The 12,976-nt window shown below is 43.0% G+C and overlaps 1 protein-coding gene across 4 annotated transcripts in view; it reads left to right on the top strand.

Moving 5' to 3' along the window:
* sema6e (sema domain, transmembrane domain (TM), and cytoplasmic domain, (semaphorin) 6E) overlaps positions 1–12,976 on the top strand; it is a 182,305-nt gene that overhangs the window by 111,345 nt on the left and 57,984 nt on the right. For all 4 annotated transcript variants that reach the window (XM_049582618.1, XM_049582617.1, XM_049582615.1 and 1 more), the window contains 2 exons: positions 126–326; positions 9,496–9,610. In XM_049582618.1, coding sequence (XP_049438575.1) covers positions 185–326; positions 9,496–9,610 — 257 coding nt within the window. In that variant the 5' untranslated portion in view covers positions 126–184. The remainder of the gene's footprint in view (positions 1–125; positions 327–9,495; positions 9,611–12,976) is intronic.

Genomic DNA, 12,976 nt, shown 5'->3' with positions numbered 1-12,976 from the left:
AGCTGCCCTGACTGTCGGCTGAACATGATGTAAAGGGTTAATGTGTTCATCTCTGCTCTGAGCTCCGTCAGGACTCAATGTTCTCTCAGATATGCTCACCCTCATAACCCTGCGTCTCCTTTCAGGTGGGAGGTGAGCGTGCTGTGGGCCATGTGTTTCTGCTGAGGTCTCATCTCCTGCCAACATGAGGCTGACGCCCGGCTCGCCTCCGCCCGTCCTGCCAGCTGTCCTGGCTCTCACCTTAGCCGCCTTCTTACCTCAGCTGTCCTCAGGAGCCACGCCGTTCCCCCAGGACCTGGAGCCAATCAGCATCGTGGGCAGAGAATGTAAGTTCAGACTATGTGGTGTTGCCATGGTGATTCTCGGTGTAGGAGTGGATGTAAAGTAAAGAAAGGGTCAGTGAGGCGCCGTGTCTCATTGCTGGGGAACGGGGCTTAGTTTAAGGGCACATTCACAGGAAGCACATGTGCAGAGGTTTATTCAGCTGCTGGAACATTTCTTCTTCATGTCCTTGTGTTCTGTTGGCTCGCTGTGAGAAAGGCCCGCTCAGGAAACAACACCATCACCAATAACAACATCACCAATAACACCAGCACCAATAACACATCACCAATAACACCATCACCAATAACACATCACCAATAACACCAGCACCAATAACACATCACCAATAACACCAGCACCAATAACACATCACCAATAACACCAGCACCAATAACACATCACCAATAACACCATCACCAATAACACCAGCACCAATAACACATCACCAATAACACCAGCACCAATAACACATCACCAATAACACCAGCACCAATAACACCAGCACCAATAACACATCACCAATAACACCAGCACCAATAACACATCACCAATAACACCATCACCAATAACACCATCACCAATAACACCAGCACCAATAACACATCACCAATAACACCATCACCAATAACACCATCACCAATAACACCATCACCAATAACACCAGCACCAATAACACCAGCACCAATAACACATCACCAATAACACCATCACCAATAACACCATCACCAATAACACCATCACCAATAACACCAGCACCAATAACACATCACCAATAACACCATCACCAATAACACCATCACCAATAACACCATCATCAATAACACCAGCACCAATAACACCATCACCAATAACACATCACAAGTAACACCATCACCAATAACACATCACCAATAACACCATCACCAATAACACATCACCAATAACACATCACCAATAACACCATCACCAATAACACCAGCACCAATAACACATCACCAATAACACATCACCAATAACACCATCACCAATAACACATCACCAATAACACCATCACCAATAACACATCACCAATAACACCATCACCAATAACAACATCACCAATAACACCATCACCAATAACACCAGCACCAATAACACATCACCAATAACACCAGCACCAATAACACATCACCAATAACACCATCACCAATAACACCATCACCAATAACACCAGCACCAATAACACATCACCAATAACACCATCACCAATAACACATCACCAATAACACCATCACCAATAACACCATCACCAATAACACATCACCAATAACACATCACCAATAACACCAGCACCAATAACACATCACCAATAACACCATCACCAATAACACCAGCACCAATAACACCATCACCAATAACACATCACCAATAACACATCACCAATAACACCAGCACCAATAACACATCACCAATAACACATCACCAATAACACCAGCACCAATAACACATCACCAATAACACCAGCACCAATAACACCAGCACCAATAACACATCACCAATAACACATCACCAATAACACCATCACCAATAACACATCACCAATAACACATCACCAATAACACATCACCAATAACACCAGCACCAATAACACATCACCAATAACACCAGCACCAATAACACCATCACTAATAACACATCACCAATAACACCAGCACCAATAACACCATCACCAATAACACATCACCAATAACACCATCACCAATAACACCAGCACCAATAACACCAGCACCAATAACACATCACCAATAACACCAGCACCAATAACACCAGCACCAATAACACATCACCAATAACACCAGCACCAATAACACATCACCAATAACACCAGCACCAATAACACATCACCAATAACACCATCACCAATAACACATCACCAATAACACCAGCACCAATAACACATCACCAATAACACATCACCAATAACACCAGCACCAATAACACCATCACCAATAACACATCACCAATAACACATCACCAATAACAACATCACCAATAACACATCACCAATAACACATCAGTTCATCAGCTTCACCAATAACACATCATATCACTTCAGACCAATAACACCATCAGCTTCAGACAGATCACCAATAACACAGTTCACCAATAACAGCATCACCAACATATCAGCTTCAGACACCATCACCAATAACACATCACAAGTAACACCAGCACCAATAACACATCACCAATAACATCAGCTTCAGACAGTTCATCAGCTTCAGACAGTTCATATCAGCTTCAGACAGTTCATCAGCTTCAGACAGTTCATCTCAGCTTCAGACAGTTCATCAGCTTCAGACAGTTCATATCAGCTTCAGACAGTTCATCAGCTTCAGACAGTTCATCACAAATAACACATCACAAGTAACACCATCACTTCAGACAGTTCATCAGCTTCAACACCATCATCATAATCAGCTTCAGACAGTTCATATCAGCTTCAGACAGTTCATCAGCTTCAGACAGTTCATATCAGCTTCAGACAGTTCATCAGCTTCAGACAGTTCATCAGCTTCAGACAGTTCGTATCAGCTTCAGACAGTTCATTATCAGCACCAATAACACCAGTTCACCAATAACACATCACAATATCAGCTTCAGACAGTTCATCAGCTTCAGACAGTTCATCAGCTTCAGACAGTTCACCATCACAATCAGTTCAATAACAGCTTCAGCACCATCAGCTTCAGACAGTTCATCAGCTTCAGACAGTTCATATCAGCTTCAGACAGTTCATATCAGCTTCAGACAGTTCATCAGCTTCAGACAGTTCATCAGCTTCAGACAGTTCATATCAGCTTCAGACAGTTCATCATCAGACAGTTCATATCCAGCACCAGACAGTTCATCAGCTTCAGACAGTTCATCAGCTTCAGACAGTTCATATCAGCTTCAGACAGTTCATAACAGCTTCACCAGACAGTTCACCAATCAGCTTCAGACAGTTCACCAGCTTCAGACAGTTCATCATCTGCTTCAGACAGTTCATATCAACTTCAGACCAAGTTCATCAGCTTCACCAATAACACCAGTTCACCAATAACACATCACCAGTTCATATCAGCTTCAGACAGTTCATCACCAATAACAGCTTCAGACAGTTCATCAGCAATAACACATCACCAATAACACTTCAGACAGTTCATCAGCTTCAGACAGTTCATCAGCTTCAGACAGTTCACCAGCTTCAGACACATCACCAATAACACCATCAGCTTCAGCACCAGTTCATATCACCTAGACAGTTCAGCAAACAATCATATTAGCTTCAGACAGTTCATCAGCTTCAGACAGTTCATCAGCTTCAGACAGTTCATATCAGCTTCAGACAGTTCATATCAGCTTCAGACAGTTCATCAGCTTCAGACAGTTCATATCAGCTTCAGACAGTTCATCAGCTTCAGACAGTTCATCTCAGCTTCAGACAGTTCGTATCAGCTTCAGACAGTTCATCAGCTTCAGACAGTTCATCTCAGCTTCAGACAGTTCGTATCAGCTTCAGACAGTTCATATCAGCTTCAGACAGTTCATCAGCTTCAGACAGTTCATCAGCTTCAGACAGTTCATCAGCTTCAGACAGTTCATATCAGCTTCAGACAGTTCATATCAGCTTCAGACAGTTCATATCAGCTTCAGACAGTTCATCAGCTTCAGACAGTTCATATCAGCTTCAGACAGTTCATCAGCTTCAGACAGTTCATATTAGCTTCAGACAGTTCATCAGCTTCAGACAGTTCATATCAGCTTCAGACAGTTCATATCAGCTTCAGACAGTTCATCAGCTTCAGACAGTTCATATCAGCTTCAGACAGTTCATCAGCTTCAGACAGTTCATCAGCTTCAGACAGTTCATATCAGCTTCAGACAGTTCATATCAGCTTCAGACAGTTCATATCAGCTTCAGACAGTTCATATCAGCTTCAGACAGTTCATCAGCTTCAGACAGTTCATCAGCTTCAGACAGTTCATATCAGCTTCAGACAGTTCATCAGCTTCAGACAGTTCATATCAGCTTCAGACAGTTCATCAGCTTCAGACAGTTCATATCAGCTTCAGACAGTTCATCAGCTTCAGACAGTTCATCAGCTTCAGACAGTTCATCAGCTTCAGACAGTTCGTATCAGCTTCAGACAGTTCATATCAGCTTCAGACAGTTCATCAGCTTCAGACAGTTCATCAGCTTCAGACAGTTCATCAGCTTCAGACAGTTCATCAGCTTCAGACAGTTCATATCAGCTTCAGACAGTTCATCAGCTTCAGACAGTTCATATCAGCTTCAGACAGTTCATATCAGCTTCAGACAGTTCATATCAGCTTCAGACAGTTCATATCAGCTTCAGACAGTTCATCAGCTTCAGACAGTTCATCAGCTTCAGACAGTTCATATCAGCTTCAGACAGTTCATATCAGCTTCAGACAGTTCATCAGCTTCAGACAGTTCATATCAGCTTCAGACAGTTCATCAGCTTCAGACAGTTCATCAGCTTCAGACAGTTCATATCAGACAGCTGCGTCCCAGTGTAATCAGCCTTCAGACAGTTCATAGCAGTGACAGCTTCAGACAGTTCATATCAGCTTCAGACAGTTCATCAGCTTCAGACAGTTCATATCTTCATATAAGACAGTTCATCAGCTTCACAGACAGTTCATATCAGCTTCAGACAGTTCATATCAGCTTCAGACAGTTCACCTGCTTCAGACAGTTCATAAGCTACAGACAGTTCATCAGCTTCAGACAGTTCATCAGCTTCAGACAGTTCATATCAGCTTCAGACAGTTCATCAGCTTCAGACAGTTCATATCAGCTTCAGACAGTTCATATCAGCTTCAGACAGTTCATATCAGCTTCAGACAGTTCATCTCAGCTTCAGACAGTTCATATTAGCTTCAGACAGTTCATCTCACCCAGACTTCAGGAAGTACAGCTTCTGCAGATCCTATTAGCTTCAGACAGTTCATATCAGCTTCAGACAGTTCATCAGCTTCAGACAGTTCATAATCAGCTTCAGACAGTTCATCAGCTTCAGACAGTTCATATCAGAATTCAGACAGACTGATCAGCTTCAGACAGTTTTTTCAGTCAATTTGGCCAACAGCTGATACCAGTTCTTTTCAGCTTCCAGACAGTTCAGAAATCAGTTCTATCAGCTTCAGACAGTTCATATCAGCTTCAGACAGTTCGTATCAGCTTCAGACAGTTTGTATCAGCTTCAGACAGTTCATCAGCTTCAGACAGTTCATATCAGCTTCAGACAGTTCGTATCAGCTTCAGACAGTTCATATCAGCTTCAGACAGTCTTGTTACTATAGATGATCGTCATAATTCATCTCAGACAGTTCATATCAGCTTCAGACAGTTCATCAGCTTCAGACAGTTCATCAGCTTCAGACAGTTCATTTGCTTCAGACAGTTCATTGTGGCCTAGACAGTATTTATGAATCAGCATTCAGTACAAAAATAATCAAAGACAGTTCATCATTGCTTCAGACAGTTCATCAGCTTCAGACAGTTCATCAGCATGTACCTGTATTTCCTCAGCGTTGTCATGACAGCTGGTGTTTCAGACAGTTCATATCAGCTTCAGACAGTCCAGCCGTAGAGATCACAGTTTGACAGATGAGGATCTTCCATCTCCTCCTCCTGCTGATGGGTTTCACCTGGCGACCCCATCTTTACAGGAAGTGAAAGTGCTGGGAGAGTCCACAGAACAACCCTCATTTGCTGACAGCCTCTGGGATTCTGTGGTGGCTGAGACCACTTAGGCATTTAAATCTGTTTGAGTGGATGTGAGAGCGGTTAGAGCAACACACTCAGAACACCTCATTTCAGACTGTGGTGTGTTTTAATGAGAGCCATTTATCAGTCAGAAGAGTTTAATCCTCAGCAGGATCATGCTTCATAAACCTCCTTCTGATGATTGATGTCAAACTGCGGGACGTGGAGGGCAAAGTTATAAAGTGTACGATCAACTTTTGATTTAAATCATGACAGCAAAGTTTCCACCGACACCGACGCTCAGATGTTCCTGGAATAATCTTCCATCTCACCCAGACTACAGGAAGTACAGGGTTTCTGCAGATCCTTTAAAAGTCTGAAAGGCAGGGCGGTCTGAGCACATTTAGCATCCTGGGAGAAAATAATAATAAAAGGTACAAATTAATTTTCTGATTGAACCAAATACGCACCAATTTTTAAATTCTTTACCAAGACTGATACCAATTTTTTAAAATGTCAATTTGGCCAACAGCTGATACCGGTGTTTTTCTTTTGTTTCCATGGAAACACAGAAATATACCCTATAAAAGAATAAATGAATCCAGTCCTTCATTACACCTCACACCTTTAAATGAGCACAAATTCAGTAATACACGAGTGTCACAACCTTTAACAGAACCTTCTGTCACATGAAAAAGCATCTTCAAAATAAAGAAAAAGTCTTGTTACTATAGATGATGCGTCATAATTCATCTCTAATATCTGTTTTATATTCCTGTGAAAACGTCGACGCATTTCTCCTTCAAACAGCTGATTTGCTGTGTCGTTATGTTGTTGTGGCCTCGTGTCGTATTTATGAATAATAGCATTAGTAAAAAATAATAAAAGACAAATGTTTAGATTGTTTTTTTCCTGTTTGTGGCGCCCCCTGTGGCTGACAGTGCCCTCAGCATGTACCTGTATTTCCTACACCACGGGGTCGGCGTTGTGCGTGAACGCTGGTGTTTCACGCAGCTGCAGGTTGTGTGTTCTGGTGAGATTCAGCCTGCAGCGAGTCAGTATTCTTAAATAACTGTGGACTCCATCTCCTCCTCCTGCTGATGGGTTTCACCCTGAGCGACCCCCCATCTTTACAGGAAGTGAAAGTGCTGAAGAGTAATTAGAAAACCCTCATTTGCTGGGGGGGACAGGGGGGCGGGCGGAGGAGCCTCTGGGATTCTGTGGTCCGGCGGCGCTCAGCCACACATTAGGCATTTAAATCTTTTCAGAGAGTGGATGTGAGAGCGGTTAGAGGAACACACTGCTCCCTGCAGACACACTCATTTCAGACTGTGGTGTGTTTCTAGCGGGGATTGCTAATTCAGCAGCAGCCGCGTCAGATGGGACACTGGAGGGCACTTAATACAGTACTCTACTGATCCAGAGCGCCGCGGCCCGCAGCTGAAGCTTGACTTGGTAAAAGCAGAGGAAGTCTGTGTGATGTGGAGACGGTCTGGTGTCAGTTTTATTTCTGCCTGGAGGAAACGTCTTTAATGGAACGTTTGAGGCCCGTCCGTCCTCCGAGTGACTGTCACTGTGTTATTTAAAGAAGTGGACATCGTTTCCCTCTGATTGAACCACCCCCCACCAGTGAGCCCAGTATCACAAATCACATACTGACAAACTATATACTGAGGTATGAACACTGATGTACATCAGTGTTCATACCTCAGTATACAGGCCTCAGTGCACGCTATCATGACGGGCCCTAAGGCACGGTACATACGTGTTATGTTCCTAAACTAGCTGCCTTATCGTCACATGGTCAAATAGAGACGTGTCATTAAATAACACCAACATACAGAATCATCGTCACATATATGTACAGGACAGAAATACCAGAGAAAATAAAGAATTATTCATTTAATTGAATTATCTGGGGACTCGCTGCGAAGGACTCAGTCTCTGTGAGGTGGATGCTCAGTGAGCCAGAGGCCTCTCTGACATTAATCATGTTTTTAATCACATCTTTAAAATTCCATTATTTGCATTTAAAAACATTTTTGAAAATCCAGATTAATGAGGTGAAGCCCTTCTTGATTGGGATCAAATGAAACCAAAATAATTGACTTTATAATCTGAACTTTTAGATTTATTTCTTTCACATCAGCAAAACACAATTTCAAACATAAGAAGACAAATCGGCTTCATTATAACTCACTGACAAAACAACGGTCTTATACTAAACACGTCTCCCCACAAATACAACATGCTAACATTATTAGCACAGGCCTATGGCCTTTCACACTGTATAAATTAGCCTAGCAGCTAGTGGATTTTCCTTTCCTCATATGAAGTCAGGATAAATCACACACTCAGTGTCTGTAGTGAACCTGTTGGATTTAGTTTGATCCTCAGGTCTGAGCTGATATTTGAACTCAGTTTGAGACGAGCTGCAGCTGATTGACTGATGACTCGTCAGCTGACGTATCTGAGGGTCTGTGAAGTGAAGACGTTCAGAAGATCAGTCATGTCTTATTTTACATCACTGCTGCAACAGGAAGCAGGAAGCTGCTGCTGTGGCTGGACTACAAGTAAGGGTGCATCGAAGGGACAAAACAGCTCATGATTTAAAGAGAAAAAACACATGTTTAGATCACATGTGATTAACATGTTAACACTGACAGTCCTAATTCTTACACATGCTTCTGTTTTAAAAAATAGTTTAGTGTCATTTGAATACAGCGTTTGTTCAATAAAACACCTTCCTGTTTTCATCCTTTCAGGGTCATTGATGATAACGATGTGTTAACTGTGTCAGAACCATCATCTGTAACTGAAGGTTTTTCAGGTCGAAGGGCTTAAATAGCTCTGATGATGTCACTACCTTGACCTTTGGTGACCACGCAGACAGACAGCGAGAAGGTTCTGACTTGTTTCCTGTCTTGGCTGCGTCCCCAGACGTGTCCGTGAGGAGCCGAGTATTTAAATCAGACTGACTTGTGTGACTCCAGCGGCTCATTTGCAACTTTGGATGTTATTTTTTCCTTCGCCGTTCGTCCGCCTACACGAGCCCTCATTAGCATACAGAGACCGCTGGGTTTCATCACAATGAGACAAACTGTAAACTCAGTTTAGTTTCTTAAACTGCAGAGGTGTCGAGTTTTTCTCTGCTGCTGATTAGTTGGGAGGAATGTGGAGCTGTTGTCTCTTTACATATCTGATCCTGACGAACAGAGCTGTTTGGGAAAGCACCGACAGACGAAGGTTACATGTTTGTCTGGGTCAAAGGTCAGTCAGGTCTGAGCTCTGTCTTTCTTTGATGGATTTAATGAGACCTCAGAGTGACGTCATGTGTTGGTGTCATGTTGTTAACCCTCTGCTGAGATGGTGTCAGACATCAGCAGCTATTTTAACTTTATCACTTTCTTCTTCTCTCCGTGTCCTCGCCACAGCCTCCTACCTCCACCCCAGCTTCCAGGGACTCATGTCGGACAATGACACCGTGCGCCTGGGCCTGGACTTCCAGAGGATGCTGAGGATCAACCACATGCTCTACATCGCTGCCCGGTCAGTCACCACACTCACCTGCTGATTTAACCCTTTAAAAACAGACACAGGAGATTTAAACATCAGGCTGAAATCAAAACTAGCTGCAGCACTGATTGTTTTTGCAGCAGAAAGCTTCTGTCTTCACTGTCATCATGTTGTATGTCTGTAATGGCATCATTGCACCACGTTGTGTGTGGTGTCAGACTGCATGTTATCGCCCCACATGTTCTACAACAACACCTTTTGTACTCTGCTCATACAAACAAACATATCTCAAATACTGAATAATGTACAGAGTTTGAATCACCGATGGAGCGTTCAGAAATGTTTAGTTCATGTTTCCACATTTATGACTTAAAGTTTATTGAATCTCAAATTTTCCAACACCAAAACAAAAAAAACAACAGAAGACACATGAAGAAGCTTCCTGAACAACAGCAGACAGAAAAATAAAGATGAAAATAGACAAGGACTGAGTCAAACTATACGTCAAATCACATCAAATAAACTTCATGTGTTCACACAATACGTTCAGCCGACAGAATCATCACCTTCTGTCTGTGTGTTTGTTCCTTCACACTGCTGATAGTCGAGGTGTCGTGTGTTCAGGCTGTCTGTCTGTCCTGTTCTCATGAACACGATATCTCAAGAACACCTCGAGGGAATTTCTTTATATTTGGCAGAAACGTCCACTTAGACTGAAGAATAAACTGATTTGAATTTTGTTGTCAAAGGTCAGCTTGACTGTGACATCATCATGTTTTAACGTCATATCTCAGGAACAGAAGGGGAGACATTTGGTCAGATACTGAATTGGTGACTCTAATCTTGAAACTGTGCTGATTGTATAGATCTTCTGTGTGTGAAGCATCCATGTTTTCACTGACATGTTGGTGCATCAATTATCTGCAGGTGAAACACACACAACCCTTTTACAGGAGCTCAGATCAACTCAGGATTTTTACCCAAACTGAGATGTCGACAGCGTGACAGCAGCAGCTCTGCAGCTAATTGTTGAACTTTGTGAGACTCAACAGGTCCATCATCTCCAGAGTCTTAACATAATCAATAACTGTGTCATCTATGTACTTTATGGTGAACATTAAGTGCAGATATCTCCCGATGAACTCTTCACGTAAAGAATCTCAGAGCTTTAATCCCTAAAGTCAGTCCTTACGTACAGACTGTATGCTAGTGTCTGTGCGCACATCTGATCATGTGAACACATCTGATCATGTGAACACATCTGATCATGTGAAGGCTCTGGTGGTAACATTTTCTCTCCTGATGAGTCTTGGGATGATAGTCTTTAGTTGTTAGTCTGTTAGTGTGAAAACTGATGATGAGGAGTTACCAGAGCCCAAAACTTTCTCCTCTGAGTTCTTCATCAGCAGTATCTGTGTTATTAAAACCAGTGGACTTGTTTGTTTCAACTTAATTAAACCAGGAGACTCAATGAAGCATTAAATCAGTTTGTGTCCACTGAGAGCAGGACAAGAGGCAGATCAGCTGCTGGACGGACGTCAGGGACAAAACAATGGACAAAATGGACAACAGCAGAGCAGGGAGGTAAAAATATTAGGTGGAAACATCATCAGCAGAAAAGACTGTAAACAATAAACCACATTCACAGACTGCACAAGAAGAATAAGAAGAGTGTGATAGAAACATGAGGACAGATTTTACAGAGAAAGCTTTGTGTGTGTGACAGACGAGACCTTGAAGACTGAGTTTAATACTGAACAAAAATATAAACGCAACACTTTTGTTTTTGCTCCCATTTTTCATGAGCTGAACTCAAAAATCTAAAACATTTTCTATACACACAAAAGACCATTTCTCACAAATATTGTTCACAAATCTGTCTCAATCTGTGTTAGTGAGCACTTCTCCTTTGCCGAGATAATCCATCCCACCTCACAGGTGTGGCATATCAAGATGCTGATTAGACAGCATGATTATTGCACAGGTGTGCCTTAGGCTGGCCACAATAAAACACCACTCTGAAATGTTCAGTTTTATCACACAGCACAATGCCACAGATGTCGCAAGTTTTGAGGGAGCGTGCAACTGGCATGCTGACTGCAGGAATGTCCACCAGAGCTGTTGTCCATGAATTCAGTGTTCATTTCTCTACCATAAGCCGTCTCCAAAGGCGTTTCACACAATTTGGCAGTACATCCAACGGGCCTCACAACCGCAGACCACGTGTAACCACACCAGCCCAGGACCTCCACATCCAGCATGTTCACCTCCAAGATCGTCTGAGACCAGCCACCCGGACAGCTGCTGTAACAATCGGTTTGCATAACCAGAGAATTTCTGCACAAACTGTCAGAAACCGTCTCAGGGAAGCTCGTCTGCATGCTCGTCGTCCTCATCGGGGTCTCGACCTGACTGCAGTTCATCATCTTAACTGACTTGAGTGGGCAAATGCTCACATTCAATGGCGTCTGGCACGTTGGAGAGGTGTTCTCTTCACGGATGAATGCCGGTTTTCACTGTTCAGGGCAGATGGCAGACAGCGTGTGTGGCGTCGTGTGGGTGAGCAGTTTGCTGATGTCAACGTTGTGGATCGAATGGCCCATGGTGGCGGTGGGGTTATGGTATGGGCAGGCGTATGTTATGGACAACGAACACAGGTGCATTTTATTGATGGCATTTTGAATGCACAGAGATACCGTGACGAGATCCTGAGGCCCATTGTTGTGCCATTCATCCACGACCATCACCTCATGTTGCAGCATGATAATGCACGGCCCCATGTTGCAAGGATCTGTACACAATTCCTGGAAGCTGAAAACATCCCAGTTCTTGCATGGCCAGCATACTCACCGGACATGTCACCCATTGAGCATGTTTGGGATGCTCTGGATCGGCGTATACGACAGCGTGTTCCAGTTCCTGCCAATATCCAGCAACTTCACACAGCCATTGAAGAGGAGTGGACCAACATTCCACAGGCCACAATCAACAACCTGATCAACTCTATGCGAAGGAGATGTGTTGCACTGCGTGAGGCAAACGGTGGTCACACCAGATACTGACTGGTTTTCTGACCCCCCCCCCCAATAAAGCAAAACTGCACATTTCAGAGTGGCCTTTTGTTGTGGCCAGCCTAAGGCACACCTGTGCAATTTTCATGCTGTCTAATCAGCATCTTGATATGCCACACCTGTGAGGTGGGATGGATTATCTTGGCAAAGGAGGAGTGCTCACTAACACAGATTTAGACAGATTTGTGAACAATATTTGAGGAAAATGGTCTTTTGTGTTTATAGAAAAAGTTTTAGATCTTTGAGTTCAGCTCATGAAAAATGGGAGCAAAAACAAAAGTGTTGCGTTTATATTTTTGTTCAGTGTGCAAAAAACCTCCCCAACATT

The sequence above is a fragment of the Epinephelus fuscoguttatus genome, linkage group LG8 (genome assembly GCF_011397635.1).
Source record: "Epinephelus fuscoguttatus linkage group LG8, E.fuscoguttatus.final_Chr_v1".
Classification (NCBI taxonomy): domain Eukaryota; kingdom Metazoa; phylum Chordata; class Actinopteri; order Perciformes; family Serranidae; genus Epinephelus; species Epinephelus fuscoguttatus.
Note: the sequence above shows the minus strand (reverse complement) of the source record. Positions and strands in the feature narration are given on the sequence as shown.